This window comes from Prionailurus bengalensis, chromosome B4 (genome assembly GCF_016509475.1).
Source record: "Prionailurus bengalensis isolate Pbe53 chromosome B4, Fcat_Pben_1.1_paternal_pri, whole genome shotgun sequence".
NCBI classification, from domain to species: domain Eukaryota; kingdom Metazoa; phylum Chordata; class Mammalia; order Carnivora; family Felidae; genus Prionailurus; species Prionailurus bengalensis.
Window position 1 is genome coordinate 64,420,511 of NC_057358.1, and position 21,810 is coordinate 64,442,320.

General features: G+C 38.0%; 1 protein-coding gene across 3 annotated transcripts in view; it reads left to right on the forward strand.

Moving 5' to 3' along the window:
• The window catches only part of BICD1 (BICD cargo adaptor 1), a 246,732-nt gene that overhangs the window by 218,302 nt on the left and 6,620 nt on the right, over positions 1 to 21,810 (forward strand). For 2 of the 3 annotated variants that reach the window (XM_043562944.1, XM_043562942.1), the window contains one exon: positions 16,684 to 16,759. The exons of the other annotated variant lie outside the window; for it this stretch is intronic. In XM_043562944.1, coding sequence (XP_043418879.1) covers positions 16,684 to 16,759 — 76 coding nt within the window. The remainder of the gene's footprint in view (positions 1 to 16,683; positions 16,760 to 21,810) is intronic. 3 annotated transcript variants of the gene reach the window in all.

A 21,810-nucleotide genomic window follows, 5' to 3' on the forward strand; every position in this document is an offset into this window, starting at 1 on the left:
CTAATTTAGCTGAATGTTTTGATTTTTGTCTAGATAACGAGTTTAGTATAAAAATATCTTAGAATTTTAAGATTTTCCCCCTTTCTTATTTTCTCTTACAAAGTGTTTAACCTGTGTGTATCCTATATACCAGTTTTACCATTGGGTACATAAATTACACAAATTATGAAGACTTTTCTGATCCCTTGTATCCACTAGATAGAATTGCCTTCCTCTTCCTCTCTGCCTCCCTACAGGTGGCATGGACACAGTGTCTTAAATCAGATTCCTCTATGAATCTATAAGGTTTTCGGCAGGAACCCTGTTCCTTGATCTTTTACTCTTCAAGATCTTGCACTGTTCGTGGCACATAGTTGGCCCTCAGTTTGGTGGATAATTGATATTCAGTCCAAATTTTCTACGGTGTCTCAAAATATTTGGCTTTATTGTGGTTTATCATCTATACATGTAGTTCTTCTGATGTGTAGATTAGAAATAGTGTATTTCAGATGTGATGTAATGTAGGTAATAGAATAAAATCTGCATAACAGTTGTATTTGGGAACTTTTCAAGTGGGGTCTTCACTTCTCTTGTTTTATTCAATGTGTGATATATATATATATATATATATATATATATATAATCTTGAAGTTCCTGTATTTGGTTGTTTTTATATATGGGTACTTAAAAATCAAGGCAATTATAAGAAAATATCCACTTTAGAGGCAAAGTTTATGAATCCATGTAGTACAGAGTAAAAGATTGCATATAAATATGTAGGCTTTCCTCATTTTTTACTCTTACTCCTTTTTATATGTTTTTAAAATAGTTTTTAAGTATATTTTCAATAGATAATGATGGTCCAAAGTTCAAAAGGTACGAAAGAATATAAAATAGAAGGTAGCTCTCTCCCAGCCTCCTTCTCATGTCCTTCCAGAAACATTCTCTATATGTACAAGAGAATATCTATAAATACGTACATATATAATCACAAGTATATATTATATATGTATGTATTAACATTGGCACAACCACAAACATTGTTATGCATGCTATTTTTTTCACTTAATATAGCTTGGCTTCCTTTATATCAATATTCATCTTTTTGTTTATTTTTAACCAGGTGTTAATGAGGAGAAGGAAGATATACTTGAACCCTTTACAAAATCTTAAAAATGTTTTCATGTGTAGAATAGAAATATTTCTTGCTATTCAATAAAATGGGAGTCATCAGATGTTTCACCTCCTAGACCAGAGCTATTCAGTAGTAAGATAGTGTGAACTAGTTGTGTAATTTTAATCTAGTAGCCGTATGAGAAAAAGTAAAAAGAAACACATGAGCTTAATTTTAGCAATATGTTTTAACACAGTGTGTCTATATTATTATCATTGCAACATGCAGTCAATAGAAGCAAATATTAGTGAGATATCTTATGTTCTGATCTTCTTGGTCCTTGAAATTCAGCCTATATTTTGTACTTAGAATACATTGCAGTTTGAATTAGCCATATTTCAAGTGCTCAATAGCCAGATTTGGCTGGTAGTATTTTATTGAACAGTGTAGTTCTAGGCCTTCTTGCTTACCAATAGTTTTAACTACATATAATTTCTGCACAGAAACTTCAGTTTTACTCATTAACATCTAATTTTAAAATGAGACTTAAGATGGTGCATATTTAGGTTTTCTTTTAAAATGAAATGCTAGGGGACACCTGGGTGGCTCAGTCAGTTGAGCATCTAACTCTTGATTTCAGCTGAGGTCATGGTCCCAGGGTTGTGGGTTTGGAGCCCCGTGTTGGGCTCCATGCTAAGCATGGAGCCTGCTTGATAATTCACTCTGCCTCTTCTTCTCCCCCTCCCCCCATTCTCTAAATAAATTTAAAAATGAGATATTGGGCCAAATGTTTTTTGTTGCAGATTTATTCTGCTTTGTTTGTCCCTGATTGGTGGCAATGCTCTTTTAGATAGGTACATATTAAATGTTTGTATACTCTTCTTTATACTTCTCCTTTATTTGTTACTAGGCATCTTCGTCAGTATTCTAATTTAATCCCTATTGTTTAGGTATATCCTAAGAAACCATATGTCTTAAATATTCTTAAAATAATAACACAACTGAATTTTTCTAAAATTGGTATAATCAAGCTTGTAAAAAGTCCATTTTATTTAAGTAGGGAGTACATTGAAAATGTTTATAATGCATCCTGCTAGTTTTAAATGACAGAATTTAATGACACCATATTATAGACTGAAAACACACAAAAAAAACTCTTTCCAGGTAGGTCCCCTGTATTTTCCTTTTGTCCAGGATAACAGAGAAGATAAAGACAATACTAAATAAATAATTTCATGGTGCGTACTAAAGCCACTCAATAAATAATGCAGAATTTAATGGAACATCTGACGACCTGAGGATTTTAATTTATTTTTATTTTTGTCTTTGTTTCCTACTCCCTCCTCTGTGAGGTATACTATCCAGAGCTTAAATTTTCTTGAAAGATTCCATATTTAAAATCTGAGCATTGTAAGCAAAATTAGCAGTGATAAAAAATTTACGGAAGGGATCCTCAGGAAAACAACATTGTGGCAGGAATGTACATATTAGATTAGACAATATTTTTTATTCCATGTTGACTATTTTAGTATAAGTATGTGGTTTTAAACCCACGGAAATTGAAATTTTCTTGTTAAATTCTTCAAGGAAAAAATGAAAATCTTCCCCAATATATCCATTAAGTGAAAGAAAATATAGTTTTTGATAGACCTAATTATTGCATATTCAGGGCAAAAGTGGTCAGGTCATACTTGTGTCCTCTAGAGTCCAGCTAAAGATGGAGGCCTCCAGGGGCACCTGGGTGGCTCAGTTGGTTGAGCATTCCACTTCAGCTTAGGTCATGATCTCGCGATTTGTGAGTTCGAACCCCATGTCAGGCTCTGTGCAGATAACTCAGAACCTGGAGCCTGCTTTGGATTCTGTGTCTCCCTCTGTCTCTCTGCCCCTCCCCCATTCCGTCTCTCTCTCTCTCTCTCTCTCTCTCTCTCTCAAAAATAAGTAAACATTAAAAAAAGAAAAAAAAAAGATAGAGGCCTCCATAAACTGGCTAAGTTCAGAAGGATAATGGAGGGGCATAGATGGGCTGGGACACACAAAAGACACAGGACATTCCAGGCAATAACTGCCTTCCTCTTCTGATTCTGCCCAAATGACACTTTGTAGCTCACTAAAAAATATCAGGAGGCGGATAGAAAACATCAAGGAGACGTATACCTCTAGGATAAGTTTCTAGATTAGAGATCCTGCTTCCGACTCACTGAATTGACCAGCCTCTGCCACTAAAGGACCAACTAGTCCAAATACTGAATTTAAAAATTGCTCATGTTCTCTATGATCTACCTGTGCATGCTCCCAACTCAAGTCAGGGAACACCTTTATTCTGCCAACCTGTCATCTACAGCACCTACAGCACCTAACCTTTAGTATCTTGGGTATCCTTTGTGGGTGTCAGGTGCTGCAACTGTCTACCACTGGCATCACCTTGCCTTCATATCCCAAAGCTCCTTATGCAAAAGAAGAGTTTTAGTATTCTGTTCTGTTGGGCAGCTGGGACCTCCCCCTTATTGTATTCCAGGGGAGAATAGCCATCAGCCTCTTCTTTGCTATGCTCCCACTATTTAATCCTGTTTGTTGGCACTAGTCTATTGTATTCTACTGTTTGCCCTCACTGCAACTACTTAATAACCTCTGTTATTTTAAAACAAAACCCCTCTGATTACAAACATTTCCCGGGATGTTAAATCCAAACTTCAGCTTTCAAAGGGATGCTTTATATCTACAAATAACTCTAAGAAAACATAAGAAAAAGCCACAATGGGTCTCCAGTGAAGCCAATCTTGAGGTTAACAACAGTAGACTCTCCTTTACATTCATAATGATATATGGACAGAGCTTCTCCCAACTCTGGAGACTCTGATTCTATGAGTACACATTATTCCCTTCGTGATCGGGACTGGAGCTTGTGTACAACCATGTTTCTAAATAGACTTGCAAGTAAAAACATTAAAATATTTCAGTACAAGTAGTACACTTTCCAACAAGAAAAAGGAATATTCCCATTATCTTAAACAGAACAACCTTTTTTTGTTTGACAGTCTGAAGTGTCTATGTGTTATGAACTGACTGTACAAGGCAGGAAAGAGCAGTGTCCCACACTGAATTCTTGCAGTGTGCTAATGCTTTGATTTCCTTCCCAAAACTGATGGGACTCAATTTCTAAAAGCATCCCTAGATTATTACACATGATATGGAGGCCACTGATTTAATTTAGATATGTTTCTTTGGTGCCCATCACCAAACTCTCTGGAGGCATTAATAAATAGCTGGGGAACGGACCTTTCCACGTGCTAACACTGGCTTCAGTGGCTCTCCTGAGCTCTGGGCAAGTTGGTCAGGGTCTGAAGGGGCAGCCTGAATTCTGCTGGGAGCATGGTGCAAATAATGGGTAGATGTAATGCTCATGGGAAGACTACACTTGCTTGAAATGAAGTAGTGAAAAGGTAGTTCCATAGCACTTGCACCCAGACTACTTACAGTGACCTAGTAATTAAACTTGTACAGCTCATCGACCAGAAAAGATTGACCGTGGGTGATACTCATTACATGACAATGGAGCCACCCTGGCTTTCCTTTTGTGCAACAGTATGTCCCTTCTTCTACACACCCCTCTCTTCCACCATCTATTGATGCTTCTTTGGTTATCTTGGCAGTTTCCTCAGTGTATTGTGCTTGAAAGGTATGAGAGGAAAAAGGAAAAACACCAAACAGTTGACTTTATTCCTTTCTCTTGTTTACTCTAAAAAAAGTAAAGTCATAAAGATGTCATATAACTCTTAATTTTATGGTCCTTTAATTGTCACCTCTCAGCCAAAAAGAAACAGTCATTAATGTGCTCTCCACATCACAAATCCAAAGTTTTTAGGAACTGTGCATGTAAAAGCCAAGTTCGTTTCCATTTTGCTCATTACTGGACTCTGGAGATTTCCTTTTTCTTTCTTGGTGTATAGGTTATGTCACTTTCATGTGTCCAGACCATAAATCAGATCTCCTTCAGGGGGACTGCTCAGGTAATGGCATTAGTCTGTGAAGGTTCTCAAGAAACGGACTGATCAGATTGTTACTCTTAAAATAGTTAAAGGAAACAACTCTAATTTCAAATATTTGCATTGATTTATATGAAAATGTGTGTGTTTATTTTGCAGGATACTGGTTTAGAAACAGGACTGTCATTTTAGCTAAACCTACTTTTAGTGGATATGAAATTGTTGCTTTTTTTAGTTGAAGGGATAAACTTTCCTCACATGAAGTACTTTTTTGCTGCTCCGATGCTGTTCATCTAGTCTGTTTTTTGCTCCAAACTGGGCCTTGCCTTCCAATTCTTCATCACACATAAGGGTATGTCTGACTCCAAATAGAATCAATCGATGATCAGCTTAGATGGTAAGATCTGAAATTACAAGTTTAGAGTAGGAGGGAGTACCATCCCTGGTACTCTGGTCAAATGGCACCCAAGACTGGCACAGATGTCACAGGGAGGATGCTATTTAGCTTACCTTGCACACCGGTTTCTGGCAGCCCACAGTCACGGCTCCGCCTCCATTCATACGTCCTTAAAAAAAACAAGTATAGATTAGTTGCTTACTCTGAGTAGGTATTTATGGAATAAGCCGTTATGTAATGACACAGAATCAGTTAAACATACATTTTTTTCTCTTTTTATGCACTACTTGACATCAAAAGCAAAAAGAGGTAAGTTGGCTATATAAACCTGTAGGTGAACCTCATTTTCTTTAATAGATTTATTCTTGAGTAGCTTTGCTTCAAACAAGTTTCCATAAGTCAAATACTTTTACATTAGGAAGCTTGTCATTGTAAATCCTTATTCTTTGATAAATGAATAAGCACCTTCTGTAAACCTGGATTTTAAAAATATTTAATATTTAAAGATACTGCTTTTCCTTTAACCGAGTTATACTTAGGATTTAATTTGCTTGTGAGGACATAGTGCATTTTGTAACACTTGGTTTAGTTTGGGGGTTTCTGAATTGTTCCCCCCCCAAAATATGGATTACATCAGTATTTCTTCTTTTCCAAGAAAAGTGAAAAAAGGCAAGAAACAACTGACATTGGTGAACATCTATAATTTTCAGATCCATCGCTTTACAGAAGAGGATGCCCTGAACCTCTCAGAATATTTTCTAGTGTTGACTTTTTTATGATGAAAAAATATTAAATAAGAAAATCAAACACATTTCACTGAGTGGTGTCTCATATATTTTTCTTTTCGGGATATATTTTTACAATTGATCTTTTTGGTGGGTTTTCGGTGGTAGTTTGTTTAACTTATTTCTCTCTTGTGTCTTTTTGGTGATGAATCAATTCTGACATTTCAAAGGTATAGCTGGTCTTCATCTGCTACGTGCTATTATTCACTTTGCTGAATGAGAACAGACCCATCATACCACCTTGAGTTAACTCTGCCAGCTAACATTGTCCTTGGGAAGGTCATTTCTGAACAAAAGGCTGTTTTCCAAAAGGTGTCTAATTGGTGTAAGAATCTGGTAGCAAAATGTACTTTTACCTCTTGGTGCCACTGTATTTCATCCCCCTCCCCTCCTTTATCTTCTGTCCTTCCCACCGTAAGGAGTTGATTACACATGTGCTCATGGTTTCATTATACATTGTTCAGGAGCAGAAGGCTGACTATATTGCAGGGCATTTTTATATTTCTCTTTCGCAAGGTTAGAAATAAAAAACAGATTGTGAATATTGCTTTGTTTTATCAGCTAGTTATATGATATCCATGAGGACAGCAGATGGAAAGCTGGGTGAAAGTTTTTGTTTAATCTATGATGACTGAAAGGTTTAAAGATGCTCCCTCTTCTTCGCAAGTCATGCTCTGATTCTACATCATTGAAGACAATTTTAATGCTTGTCACCAAAATGTGATAAACTATATGCAGTTGTCATTTGTATGAAGGTGGAGCCAGTTTAAAGATGTGTTATCGGGTCATATGTTTGCATTGTCTATATTGAATTTTTTCTATGTATTTCAACAATTCTGTCTTTACTGTTCTCTGGAAAATTTTAATGAATAATGATTGTTTCTATCAAGGGTATAAACATGTCATGGAATTTGCTGTGTTAAACACTGATGGAAAGATAAGGCTGAAGTGTCTGGTGACATGAATTAGCAGATTACACTCCTGAGTAGTCAGAAATAAGGCTATTGTCCTATCGGTGGATACTTTCAGAGAAACTAATGTATTCACAGGATATGTTGTATGTTTAGCAAACAGGGATGAGATAGCCAACTCTATGTGTTTGATTATAAAATGCTAAAAGTTGATTCACAGCTATCCATTTTTATTAGTGTCAATGTACCTTTAAGTTCATCATTAGACTTTTACAAATATTTCAACTTTTCTTAATTACTGTTTATATTTATGTCAATGTTTCTATTTCATGCTCTCCTTATTATTTTTCTTTATATAATGTTTCTACTTTAAATATTTCTTTTTTTTCCCTAAATATTCTGTATGTCTGTTTTTTTCAGTTTATGTGTATAGGCATCCATAGGACCATTTAAGCGTTCAAGCCGTTACTATTAGGAGAATGTATTTTGATGCTTCTTTCCATGAACTTTTCTGTTAATTCACTAACACACTATTAATCATTTTGTAGATTTAGTGAGGAATAATTTAGTATTGATGTTATTTGGCACACTTTAAATAATGGCACTTAAAAATTATTTTCAAGATTTATACATCCGAGTTTTACAATTATCAAAGGACAGTAATTAATCACCCAATATCACTAAATTAGCTCTAAAACCTCTATCAGATAGTATTTCCTCCTTCTTAATTCTTTCATTAGAAAGATGATGACAGGAATGCCTAATTATAAACTCTCCCCTCTTCAAGTGGATCCATCAGACAATGCATTAATGAAGTACTAATAAAGAAACAAATCCAAGAATCCTTTAGGGAAGATGAAATCAGTATATTAACAAGGATTTTTTCACCACATGCATCCCCAAGCAAACTATTGTGGGGAAACGAAGAATTATAAGAATGATAAGACAGGGTTCTCTCTCTCTGAACCACGTAGAGTGGCCAAGGAGATTAGACATACTTCAAGGACAGCAGTGGTCAAAGCTGTATACAAAAGGAGTTTAGGGGAAGCAAATGCTTCCCTCTGGGTGGTCAGGAATAAAAACAAAACTTGTTATTTCTGAATGGTCCAAGAGAAGAGCATTTCAGATGAATGTAATGATAGGGGCAAAAAAAAAAAAAACAAACCAAAAGAATCATTGTCAAGATGATTTCATCATATGGTCTATCTTGGCTTTTTAAATTTTACTGTTGTCAAAGGCATTTACTTAGTTACTTCAAGCTGAAAACCTCAAGGTCACCTTGACTTCTCCCCATGGTGTTCCTCATGTGTAATCAATGGCCAATTCCTGTCCATAGACCTGGGCTGTATGCTTTCACAGACATTCTTTCACCTGGTCTGCAAAGTTGTATTTAATGTCCTCACTTAACAGAGAAACTGAAGCTCAGAACAGTTAAGTCACTTCTTCAGTGTCCCTCAGCTACTGTTTGGTGGAGTAGGATCTAACCACAAAGGTCTCTCTGATGGACTTTAAATCTCATGCAGAAATGGAGGAAAGTTGAGGAGCACAGGGGAGAGAGAATGGAGAATGAAGAGGAAGGCAAGGAGACCACAGAATTGCTGCAGAAGTATCATTGGCAGATGGAAGAAAATTATCATGATTTACCCATTATCCATCCCCAAGGATTGTTGTGTAAAGCCCTCACTTAAGACCTGGCTGTAGGCATAAGTATGACAGTAACTAATCATGAGGAGCATCTTTGTGCTGTTATCTGCAAATATCCAGAATTCCTGTGTTTGGGAGGCTTTTCTTTAATAATTATACATTTTTTCTAGAAACTTGTTTTCTAGAAAATACTCAGATATCATATTCTGTCATCGGTTTAGTTTTCGCCAATACCACTGATTTGACCACTTTGGCATTTAAAATGCTTTTTTGCTAAGAAGAAAGTCTGCAGAAATTCGAGTACAGATGTTCATTTAGAATTTGTGCTTCTGGCCTTTTGTATATGTCTTTTTCCCTGAGTTTCCTTGAATTAAACCTTATTTATTTGTCCCAACTCTTAGACTGTTTAGAGTTTGGAAAAGTTTAAGTTCTCAGTTTACTTAGACTAGAGAAGTACTGGTGACAGAGTAAGAGAGAAGAGTGGGGGTGCTAACTGCTTCCACTTTGGAGCAACTACAGAGGCTCCATATTAGTTTGCTAGGACTACCATAACAAAAGACCATAGACTGAGGGGCTTACACAATATACATTTATTTATTCATCGTTCTGGAAGCTAGAAGGCCAAGATCAAGGTTGGGCAGGATTTGTTTCTCTGGAGGCCTCTCCCCCTGGCATGTAGATGGCCACCTTCTCTTCACATGGCCTGTGTGAGCCCATCCCTGGTGTCTCTGTGTTCTCTGTCTCCCAATCCCTGCTCTTCATAAGGCCATCAATCAGATTGGATTAGAGCTGACCCTAACACAGCAGCATTTTCACTTAATGACCTCTTTAAAGATCCTGTTTCCAAATATAGAGTAGTTACATTCTGAGGTAGTGGTAGGGCTTCCAACATAAGAATTTGGGGTGACAAAATTTAGTCCATTACAGATCCATGGGGCATTCCACTGGGCTTGTGTTCTCACTGTGCTTCCCTCTGCAAGCGTGCAAAGCACATCACTTGAACCTTTCTGATCCTCAGTGTCCTGATATCTAAAATGAGGATCATGACAACCAAACTCAACTGAGTTTTGTGAGCCCAAAAAAGCTTTATAAAAATCACTATAAAAATCTTACGGAAGGTACCCATGCACAAACTCCTTAACCTTGGCCTCAGGTTCTTGTTTGCAAAATAAAAATAAATCCTATCTGTTTTAAGTTTTTTTAGGGATTAAAGAACTGTTGCATGCAAAATGCTTAGCCTAATGTCTGCAAATATACAGCACTTACTGAATGTTCCATGTTACCATTATTTCTCATCCTTTCCTCTTCCTTCTGCATTCCTTCTGCCTGCTCTTCCTTTTCTGTCATGGCCCAAATCCCAATTAGTGACTAGTTTGGAAGTATATGGCCAGGTGTGTGGAAAGAAGAACGAGGGATATCCTTTCATCTCTCATAAGGGCACAAAAGAGGATGTCTCTACGTTTGGATCATTAACTAAGGAGCTATTTTAGGACAATCTATAACTATCTCTGTTGACCTTCTGTTTGATAACTTTCATCGTTAAACATTTTTTTTCTACTGTTAATCATCTGTCCTCATTGAAAGGTCCTTAATGAATATTGACCATTTACTCCAAGTAGGTAAGATTTTTGTTCCAAAGTGATATCCATTTGAAAATAACAGTAATATCATTATTTATGACAGCAGTTGTTTAAGTGGGTAAATTTAATTACTGAGCCCATCTTTCTTTAACAGTCTTGGAAATAGTACATCAAGTAGACAAAGTGATTAACTGTCTCACCAAGAGGCATGTTTGCATTTGTATCGTGATTTTCATTTTCCCTGCCATTTTTGAAGTATGTGAGTTGCCATTTGTAAATGAGAAGGGGGAAAAAAAGGAAAGCACACATACTATTCCTTCCCACTTTTCTTGTTGAAGGAAAGATGCTAAAAATATCATGGCCTTATGAAAGATGAGGAAAATGTGCTCAGGGAGAATATGGAAGTGAGAAGGTGAGTTCCTAGATGAGTCAGAGAAAGAAATGTGGAAATAGAATTTTTATATAATGGAAAAGAAATATATTTCTCTGATCTGTAGACCAACAACCTTGAGGCTGATTCTAGGGAAATTTCTGGAAGCTGATGGGTTTCATATGCTCAGTATAGAATAGGGATCACTAACAGCCAGCATGAGTTCATCAAGAATGACTTATGCTAGACTTATTTTCATTCTCTATCTTGTAAGATCAGGAAGAGTGGTAATATAATATACCTGAATTTTGGCAAACAACTGACCAGGTATTTTATAATGTTTTTTAGGATAGAAAAATTCTAGATGATGTAATTGTTTAGGTCCATAACTGGTTGAAAGACATCTTCAAATGGCCCAAATTCATAGATTGGTACTCATGACATAAGGTCTCTACTTAGCCTGACCCCATTATTGGTTACTAATCTTAGATAAAGATGAAGATATCAAGGTCATGATTATCACATTTTCTAATTTGAGGGAGAAATAACAGGGAGAGGACGTTACTGTACTAGATGGACAGAATAGGATCTAAAAGATGCATCAGGTAGGAAAAGGTGAGACTTACTGGAGATAAACATAAAATTAAAAGTATGTGAAGGGCACTTGGCTGGCTCAGTCGGAGGAGCGTGCAACTCTTCATCTCAGGGTCATGAGTTCAAGCCCCATGTAGAAATCACTTAAATAAAACTTTTTTAAAAAGCACATGAAATATCGCATTGGGATTCCAGACACCCCAAGTACAAGTTGGAGGAAGCATAACTGGATGGCACCCTCTGTAGGCAAAGTGAGCTCGTATGAAACAGTGTGACACATCTGCCGGAAAAAAAAAAAAATCCATGCAGGCTTCTGCTCTTTGGATAGAATCAGGGTATCTCAAATGAGGCAAGACTGCCAGCCCACCCCACCAATCACATCTTATCCCACATGATTTCCTTTCTGAACACCTCACTTTTAGAAGATTGTTGCACAAACTGGAACATGGTCAGAGAGCAAGGAGGCGAGTGAGGGAAGTTGAAATTGGGTCCTGTGAAGAGGAATTTGCATTATTTGGCCCGAGGAAACCTCAGGGGACAGGGAATTTTCATAGGAAGATGTGTAGCGCCTGGCAGAGTCTGTGGTCATGAGGGAAGGAGGTGTAGTATGGAAAATAAGAGCTCATGAAACCATAGGGATGCGTCAGTTCTCAGGTCTGGAACCCCAGGGGTGGGGAAGGCTGGCCACTCTGTAGGGGACCATTTGCCACAAAGAGCTGCTGCTACGCTTCCCGCAGAGCATATGGCACCAAGGAAGCTGTCCCTGCAGCCGCAGGGTCCTCATCCTCTCACCACTGCCTGCTGAGCCCAGTGTGGAGCCAAAACACAGAGGCGGTCCCTGCCTCCTTCCACATGAGGCTCTCCCTCCCTCCCCAAACAGCCACCAGGAGGCTCATGGGACTTTCTAAGGCATTGACTTTTTAAAAAATTGGTTCATATTTCTAAGTTGCATTAGGAAATTTAAAAGTAATAGAAGCCAGAGGGGAAAACCCTATAACCAGACTTTCTCTCCCTAATCGTTAATTTACAGAAATTGCATATTATCTCCATTCTTGCACCCTTGATCTTGCTTTGTGTTTTGAGGGAATTGGTTGCCTTCAAATTACTATGTCAACTATCTGGTGAAGTTCTTATTTTTTTTAACTTTTTTTTAATGTGAATTTATTTTTGAGAGACAGAGGGAGAGAGAGAGAGAGGGAGAGAGAGAGACAGAGCATGAGTGAGGGAGGGGCAGAGAGAGAAGGAGACACAGGATCTGAAGCAGGCTCCAGGCTCCAAGCTGTCAGCACAGAGCCTAACAAGGGGCTCGAACTCACAAACCGAGAGACCGGGACCTGAGCCAAAGTCGGCTGCTTAACCGACTGAGCCATCCAGGTGTCCCTGGTGAAGTTCTTATTTATGTTTCTTTGACTCTATGACCCCCATATTTTCTAGAGGCCTCAGCATCAGAAAAGTCTGCCTGTTTTAAATGCTCTGCCACTTTCTACCTGTGTGACGGTGAGCAAGTTAATATATATGGTGATCGTGTATTAATTTAATCAGTGAATGTTTGTGGAACACCTACTATGATGTCAGTTCTGTATTTGTTGCTAGTGCATGAAAAATGTTAAAGGAAAAAAATAGCCTCAGGGTATATGAGATTCTGATATCGTTCCCATATATCAAAAATACTTATTTTCTTATGGTAGGAATAGTGAAAATAATACCTCCAGAGTGTTGCTAAGACTTAAAACAGATAACTAATATAAAGTTCCTAAGAGAAATTACATCACGTTGATTCAGCGAATAATTTCCTTTCTTCTTTCTCCTTCCTTTTTTTTTTTTAACTTCCTTTCTAGTCGGTTTTGTTTATGGAGGAATGTCATACAAGTGTAGTCTTTATGTGTATACCAATATAGACCTGTCAATGCTTTAAGCTATAATATCCCTTATTCATCTGCCCTTGAGGTACTAACAATCTCTTGAATACGCTATGACGTGTCTCAGGCCTGTGACCTTATGAACATACAGTGTTATCTAGTTCAGTTCTGAACATTTCAAATACTTTAATTTTGTGATAAAAGATTTTATTACTATTAGTAGAGACCATAAGCCATTTATAGTTGCTAAGAAGTTCTTTGGCTAACTCATCATTTTAGGCATCAGCCTAGATGTTACAACCTCCAGGAAGCATTTTCTGGCCATTTAGACTCAGTTAAGTATTTCTGCTCTGAGATTCCTACATTTTCCTATCCTGGAAAGCAATGCACTGATTTGTGTGCAAATGTAATTCAGCCTTTGGCTTATACAATCCTGGATTCAAATCCAGCTCCACCTCTTGGTGGACTTTGGCTAGTTACTTAACCTAAGTCCTCCTTTCCTCATCCATCAACTGTGATTAATAAAACAGGATTACAGGAGAGCATGCATGTTAAGTGCCTACCCAGTGCCTGGCACATGGTAAGCATTGAATAAGTGCTGGGTGGTTATCATCATCACCATCATCATCATCACCATCACCATCACCCCCGGCATCATGACACTTACTGTAATTGCTGGTTGAATATGCTTGTTTTACCTAATTGGCCAGGGACCATATCTTCTCTGTTTTCCTTTTGTCCCCAGTGCCTAACAGATTTGAACACATACTCAGAGTTTAGTAACTTGATTGTTGAATGGTTGTGATGAGCTCAGGTGACAGTCGTGACTCCTGGAGTGCTTTAATATATCCTGCATGAGTCACATAATTGTCATCTTTTATGCCCTCAAAAGTAAAGGGATTTTCCCAATCCCCAACCCACCCACTTCATTTTACAAAGTACATGCTAGTACACATCCCACTGTTCAGCTGGGCTAGATGTATATGTAACTGGAAGGCTGTCAACCCAATAAGAGAGTTTAAAAAAATTTTTTTAATGCTTATTTATATTTGAGAAAGAGAGAGAAAGAAACAGTGCACAAGTGGGGGAGGGGCAGAGAGAGACAGAGGCAGAATTGGAAGCAGGCTCTGGGTTCTGAGCTGTCAGCACAGAGCCCAATGTGGGGCTCGAACCCATGAGCCATGAGATCATGACCTGAGCTGAAGTCAGACACTCAACCGACTGAACCACCCAGGTGTCCTGAGAAGAAAGTTTTAGAAGGCAAGTCAGAGCAATATGGCTGTTTTTCAAATTTTATTTTTCCATCTATCACCATATTATTTGTGGAATTTGCTTTTTAACCTTTAAGGACAACACTTGCTAACTACTTATAAATAACAAGTGCAAAGTAGTAATGATAATGAGCCCAGAGGTGATGTTGCTACTAAAGTAGAAAAAACTGATACTCACTATAAGTGTAAGGAATATCCACCACTTATTAAACAATTCATTAAGGGAATACACTGTGGTCCTGCTCATCTGCTTGCTAAATTTTATCACAGAGCATATTTTGAATGAATAATAATTTGTAACTACCTTAGCAAAAAATATTTCTATTGTAAGGGAGAAATAGGAAAAAATTTAGACCATGTAAACCCTCAAAATTAATTCTAAGGCTTGTCATTCCACAGAGGCCAATTTTTTTTAAAAGAAGAGCTTTACCTCCCTGGAAATGGAAGACATAAGGCCACATTCCAGAGTGGTTTTCCCAGTGTTCACTTTCATTTCAATCCATTGTATTTACCCAAGTACACCATAGGAGGGCAGCATTCTCCTGGTTAACTTAAACAAAACTGCTGATCGTATCAAAATCATTATCTGAATTAGCCCAAGACATCCCTAAATTATCACTTAGATCAGAAAGCCGTTGGAAAAGATAAAAGGAGCATGAAGGAAATCATCCTTTAAGACTCTGAGTTTCTACAAAAGGGAATCATTGAGTTAATCAAGCTGCAAAATGAGAAGACAAAGTTAAAGGAAAGAAAAAATAATTCTCCAAAGTGGAGAAAATGGAAATATTTGTTACATTTGAAAGACTTTTACTAACTATGATAATCTGAACACAAGCTACTCAGTGAGAATCATATCTCATTCTTATTAGTAAGCAATAATTAATAAGCTATTCTGCAACAAAGACCACCTATGAAAGGCTCCCTTCAGTAATGATGTTCCCTTGAATGAACTCAAATCAGGCCTGTCTACTTAGCATCACAGACAGCTTTAGTGTGGTTTCAGTGTTGTAAGCAAAAGCATCAGCAGTTTTCACAAATTTTGGTATTCTGGAATTATATAAGCAGGTTTTGCTGTATTGAGAATATACTGGCTTTAGAACAAGTGATACTTAGACACAAGCCTGTGAATGGAAATTTCAGTGAAGCCTCAAAAATTCAAGGCTATAAATCATGATTTTATAATTTGGCTTAAATGTTATCTTTATAACATATAAGGAAAGAGGTTTGCTAAGCAAATCCATGGTCTAAGCAGTTAGCAAAAGGACATGCTGCAATTATTTGAGAATAATTGAATTTTCAAGTCTAACTCCAATTTTGACTTTTCTGCAAAATCTTTTTGCAGAAATATGACACATGCATTTCTAACTAGCTTCTCAGGTGACAGTCTGGTGCTAATGAACAGACTATTCTTTGATTATTTTAGAACACCCAGTACACGGTCTTTCTTGGGAGTAGATGATTAACATAACTGATCAGCTAACACATGGAGTTCACTAACTAGCATTTTGCCAACCTAGTGTGAGTAATATTATGTGACTTTAAAATGGCAAAAATATAACAAAAGTGATTCTCCCATTCATGTTATCTTTATCAGTCCAAGTTACTAACAATTAGCTATTGTAATGAACATTCTAATATTTCTGCTAGCAGTTCTTGCTTTTGATTAATAACATTATCAGAAAACTGTAAAGATGACTCCTTTCTCTGATATCTTCTTAATCATGGAAAATATTGTATTGCATGCTTTTTCTCAGTGTGCCTATGGGATTGACAATATGCCCATGTGTTCTGACAATAAAGGCAGTTATCTGAATGTATCCCATTTTGGAAAAGCAGACCTAGGTGCAAAACATGTAACTACCATCAAGTTCAGAACTTGAAGATCTTTAATTATATTAATAGGTCCCTTATTTTTAGATGTATCCAGATACCAAATATGAATGGCCACATATGTTCAAAAGTACTTGAGAAATCTCACTACTAATTTTGTGTCCCTAATTTTTTAATACTGTATTTAAATAAGAAAAACGTCTTTTCTATTGGCATCATTCAGGGGGGAACAAAGCTTAATCCAGATGTTTCAATGAGAATGCACATTCCTCACTAAATCTCTCAGGCAACTGCTTTAGTTACTGTTACTAACACGATGCTCCGTCATCTCTTTGTATACATGTCTAATTTATCAGTTTCTTGTAGATTGTCAGCAGCCTGCTGCCTCCGTACCGCCACAGTGCTCACAACTAGCCGGGAGGCAAGACTGCCCAACTGTCAGGTAAATTTGGATGTCATTTCTCTTCTCACCCAGCTGCATGTCAGATCCATGGATCCCAAGCTCTCCTTTCTAACACCATAACTTCCTATCCATGATTATATTTGCTACATTGTATCTCAAATATGGGCTACGCTAACATACACTGGATACCTGAAGTCCACGTGTACCCGATGGAAATACAAGAGAGCTAGAGTTGATTTTACTGGCTGCCAGTGGGTAGACTAAGGGCTGCCTTCAGCTCCCTTGTGTGAGTAAATAGTTGAATTAGTCCAGTGGTTCATTACCTTCCCAAATATAAAACCTGGAATTGTTAGGATGCTTGCCCTACTTTTTCTTTTGCTTGTCTTTTGTCCTTAGAATATAGTTCTCAGGCAAAAAAAAGCAAGAAGAATAGAAAGCATATCTCATGTCTGTGGCAAGATAACTTTATGAAAATGTTTCTCTTTTTTCTCCACCCACCATCCTCATTAAAACTGAATTTGAAAGCTGGAGAATAACTTATAATTGGCATTTAAAACGAATATTTGCAGTGATAGTGCCCTTTATGTGAGATTAACTGAAGAATTTTAAAGACAGCTTTACATATTCCCTGGACACTAAGTTGGAGAGTTTGCTGACGACTTGTGTTCCAATGAAATCTTTACAAATCCATCATGAATTTACCTCCATGTGGCTGCACTCCCGCTCAGCATCAGAGCGCCCCCCCTCAGGACCTCACATTCTTGTGGAATACTTCATCTCCAGTTACTTGGCCTCTGATGGTGCCAAGTTTTTATAGTCTGGTGCCGCTTGTATAGTCTACTTATTGTTCTTTCCGGATTTTAATTTGTGCTTTGCTCTTCTACCAGGGCAAGGCTGGTTTTGAGCAGGGGCGGGTCTAATTGTATTTCTACATATGTCAGAACTAGATATCAGTAGCTGGCTGCCCGTGGCCATGGGTTAGAGCCAGGAGGACTGGGGAGCCATAAGTTCTCCCCAGAAATACAGTGGCAGCCAAAGCCCCCATGTGACTTGGTCTCCAGGTGGTTGTCCAGCCAACTGTGGAAGTGAGACGGGGAGTTAGCAGGAAACGGTGCATGATTAAATAGGCCCCAAGCCAGTATCTCCTGATTGATGTCTAGTCTGCCAACAGGATTCCAGCAACAGGATTTTTACTTTAGAAATGTTCTTTGCTAACATATGAATGCCATTTTATTACAGCAGCCAACTGTAGAGTCACTTTAATTGTGTAAGTAATTGAATATAATTATAAATGTTCACACCCAACCTAGCGGGACTCTGTGTGTGGAGTGTTGAAGGGGTCTTAACCCGCAGTCCATTCTCCACCGGGCATCCCCACCGCTCCACCGATGTTCAGCACCTGTTGATTACAGGAATGAGTGAATGAGCTCTGGAGGCAGATAGTTTGAGTTTAAGTCCTACCCCTACCACCTGCTAGTTGTGTAATTGTGGAAAGTTGCTTTTGCTGGCTCAGCTTCTGTGTGTGTCTGTTGTTGTTTTGTTTGTTTGTTTGTTTCCACTTATAAAGTAAGGAAGAGAATAGTTTTGAGGGATTCTGTGAGGCACAGGCCTGATGCACACCCAGTGTGCTCTCGATATCTATTACCACTACTAACCATTCTCAGTACCTAACTGTTCCTCAAGGCAAAGGCCTGTGGTCTCTTTCATAACTTCTCTAATTTGCTTGTGGAAAGTGTGAGGAAGCCCACGTCTTATTTATTTATTTATTTTTTAAATTTGTTTTAATTTACATCCAAGTTAGTTGGCATATAGTACAATAATGATTTCAGGAGTAGAATCCAGTCATTGATCTCCTATGTAGGAGAAGTCTACTTCTTTAAGTGTTTCAAATGGGTAAGGAATGGAAAGGCTAGTGGGGAAATTTTTTACATTGAATTTTATTTCACCTTCCTTTCTTTTTCTTAGGAACCAGTTTGACTAAATGGTTACCTGCCCCAGTTCCGTATCTTCTGAGTGTACAGAATTTAGGTTGTTTGCTACACCCTCACAGGGATTATTTCCTTTAAAGAAAAGCAACTTAATGAATTACAGATGTTTCCAGTTTCTGCCCATGGGAATGCAGCATGGTCCAAGCTTCCGCTGTCCCTTATTGTGGTCCACACAGAGAAATGATAAAGTACATACAGACCTGAAAAGACTGTCCTTTTCAGAGTCACCGAGATTATGATCGTCTTCCTTCCCACCCACACCTGCTGCCAAATGGCTTGAATTTGATGCCCTCACTGCTCTTTTCACTTCTTTCTGGCAAGAAAAGTTAACAGCCAACGTTTGAATTCTTACCATGTACCTGACATGTGTTCAGTTCTTTACGGTTTTTAATCATTACAACCCCCCGAAGGTAGGCACAGTTACCCCACCCATTTTTAAACCAGGACACTGAGGAGGAGGAGGAGGTCACATGACTTCTCTGGGGTCACCCATCCTGGAAGCAGTTGAGCCCAACGAGTCTGGCACCCATGGTCCCACCACTACAGTACACACCAATGTGCTGCCAGGAGATGCTCACCGATTTTAATTCTGCTGTGATGAGCATAGAGAGCATTTAAATCACCCATGTTGACGCTTTATCCCTGCCTGGAAAAGGAACGTTCATTTCATAGAAACATGAGAAATGAAACACGCTAACAGTGTTGAGTAACCATACATCAGTGTTCTCTATCTCTGTTTCTCACAATGAAAATTATCTTATACTTCCTTCAGCTTACATAGGTGTTCAAATAACTTTTTGGGCATATGGTTTTGAATACATGAGCATTTTCCTATTTTTCATATGTGCTTTCTACAGACTGATTCCATCATAGAGCTAAGTTATTGCAATTGTTTATAGATGATAGATACTATAATATGGACAGAGTGCCCAAGGTGTTGCAGCGTTGGATGTAATATTTAAATATATGCAGATGTTTCTTATTTAGCACTTCTCCCCTTCTATCAAGTAGTTGCTTATTGGGACAAAAAAAAAGAAACTTTCTGAAGAAATACCCATCTTTATATCTTAATAATAGTTTCCTAAGCCAACTGTTTACAATGTGATCTACCTACAAAAAGTAGGTTCTTAAATGGTAAAGGTTGAATAACAGGTGGGTTCCTGAAGGTGTTTAGTCATCAGAATTGAATACATTCTGTGCCTTAAATAATTAGAACTTCTCTAATATTTATATCTAAGAAACAATTTTTTAACCTGTAAGCCAATGTGTGATTGCATTTTTATGGAAATTTAAAATAGCCATAGTGTATTATAAAGTATTTATGGGGGTGCCTGGGTGGCTCAGTCGGTTGAGTGTCTGACATCAGCTCAGGTCATGATCTCACTGTTCCTGAGTTTGAGCCCTGCATCGGGCTCTGTGTTAAGAGCTCAGAGCCTGGGACCTGTTTCAGATTCTGTGTCTCCCTCTCTCTCTCTCTGTCTCTGTCTGCTCCTCCCCTACTCATGCTCTGTCTCTGTCTCTCTCTCTCTCTCTCTCAAATAAACATTAAAAAAATAATAAAAAAGAAATAAAGTATTTATGATCCCTCACTTTATGTAAAAAATCTGAAATAATGAACAAATTTTGAAATCATCATGAATAGCATAGTGTCATGGTGTTGGGCCAAGCGGACCATAACTTGGAGTTAAGCTGTTGCTACACCCTTCAGCTGGTCAAGCAGAAATGCTTGTCTTCTTTGATGAAGAAGAGTATTTGAACGACATGGGGCCTTCAAACAGCCATCTTGTGTAATGTGACTACCCCATGCTGCTTGCCACAACTTATGTTGAATAATATGTTTCGTTCCCCCCAGAAGAAACTTGTTCTTAATCATGCAGATTTAATAGAAAGAAGCCCTGTTAGGTCTGTGGGAGAGTCTGTCTGCTGCTGTGTTTCCTCCGCCATCTGACTCTGTGTGGAGGGTGGAGGTAGACTCTTGCCATGCGATATTTTTTAGTGCTTGTGTTGAAGCTCCAGCTCTCCCAGGCTCACCTACCATATTTTAAAAATAGCTGGGAAAAATCATTGTTATCGCTTGTTGCTCTTACCAATACAGAAGAGCACCTCTCCTCTGAAATTAAATTCATAGCAGTTCAAAGAGTTTGGGAAGTAAAGATGACCTCAAGCAGATCGGTATTTTACATAATTATAATTTTGTATTAAAATTCAAGAGATATACTTGAAGGATAATCTCAGTACCAAAGGTAAAAAGTGGTTTTTTTAATGTTTATTTATTTTTGAGCGAGAGAGAGAGAACACGAACAGGGGAGGGGCAGAGAGAGAGGGACACGCAGTATCTGAAGCAGGCTCCAGGCTCCCACCTGTCAGCACAGAGCCGGACGCGGACCTCAGACTCACCATCCGTGAGGTCATGACCTGAGCCAAAGTCAGATGCTTAACTGATTGAGCCACCCAGCTGCCCCAAGATAAAAAGTATTTTTAATGGCAATTTTTAATGAATTCAATGATAATATTAGCTTTAAAAACTATGATTAAATAAATACTAATACTCATAATCATGGTAAGCCATGAATAGTTTTCTCAAATATTACTCCTGACAGAAATGAATTCTATGGTACTGAATTTCATAATATATGAGGGAAAAAGCAGAGTGTTAGAAAAATGCCCATCTTTTTCTATTAAAAAAAAATCCCCATAGTGTGTGTTCCCCTCCATTAGTTACCTTTGAAAAGGTCTGAACTCCAATGTGTTTTATATTTTACCGTAGAAAATTCAGTGATTTCACTCCCTTATCCTGCAAGATTATTCATCAAAACATTGATGAGCCTGGACATTTATGTGTTCATTTAAACTGGAGGCTCTCCGAAGTGGTTGTTTGGAAGTCTGTATTATATGCTCATCGAATAGGAAGTTTTAAAACTGTCCCGTCTGATTTACACCACTAAACTAAAGCAAGCAGTGGCAACCTTTAGAGCAAATTAGGCTTCAGTAGACAAAGGACTTATCCTATGGAATCTGGATCTACCAGAGAACTGAAGAGTTCTCTAAAGGCTTGGTCCAGCATTGTCTGCATTCCCCTGGAGCTTGTTAGAAATAAAGATT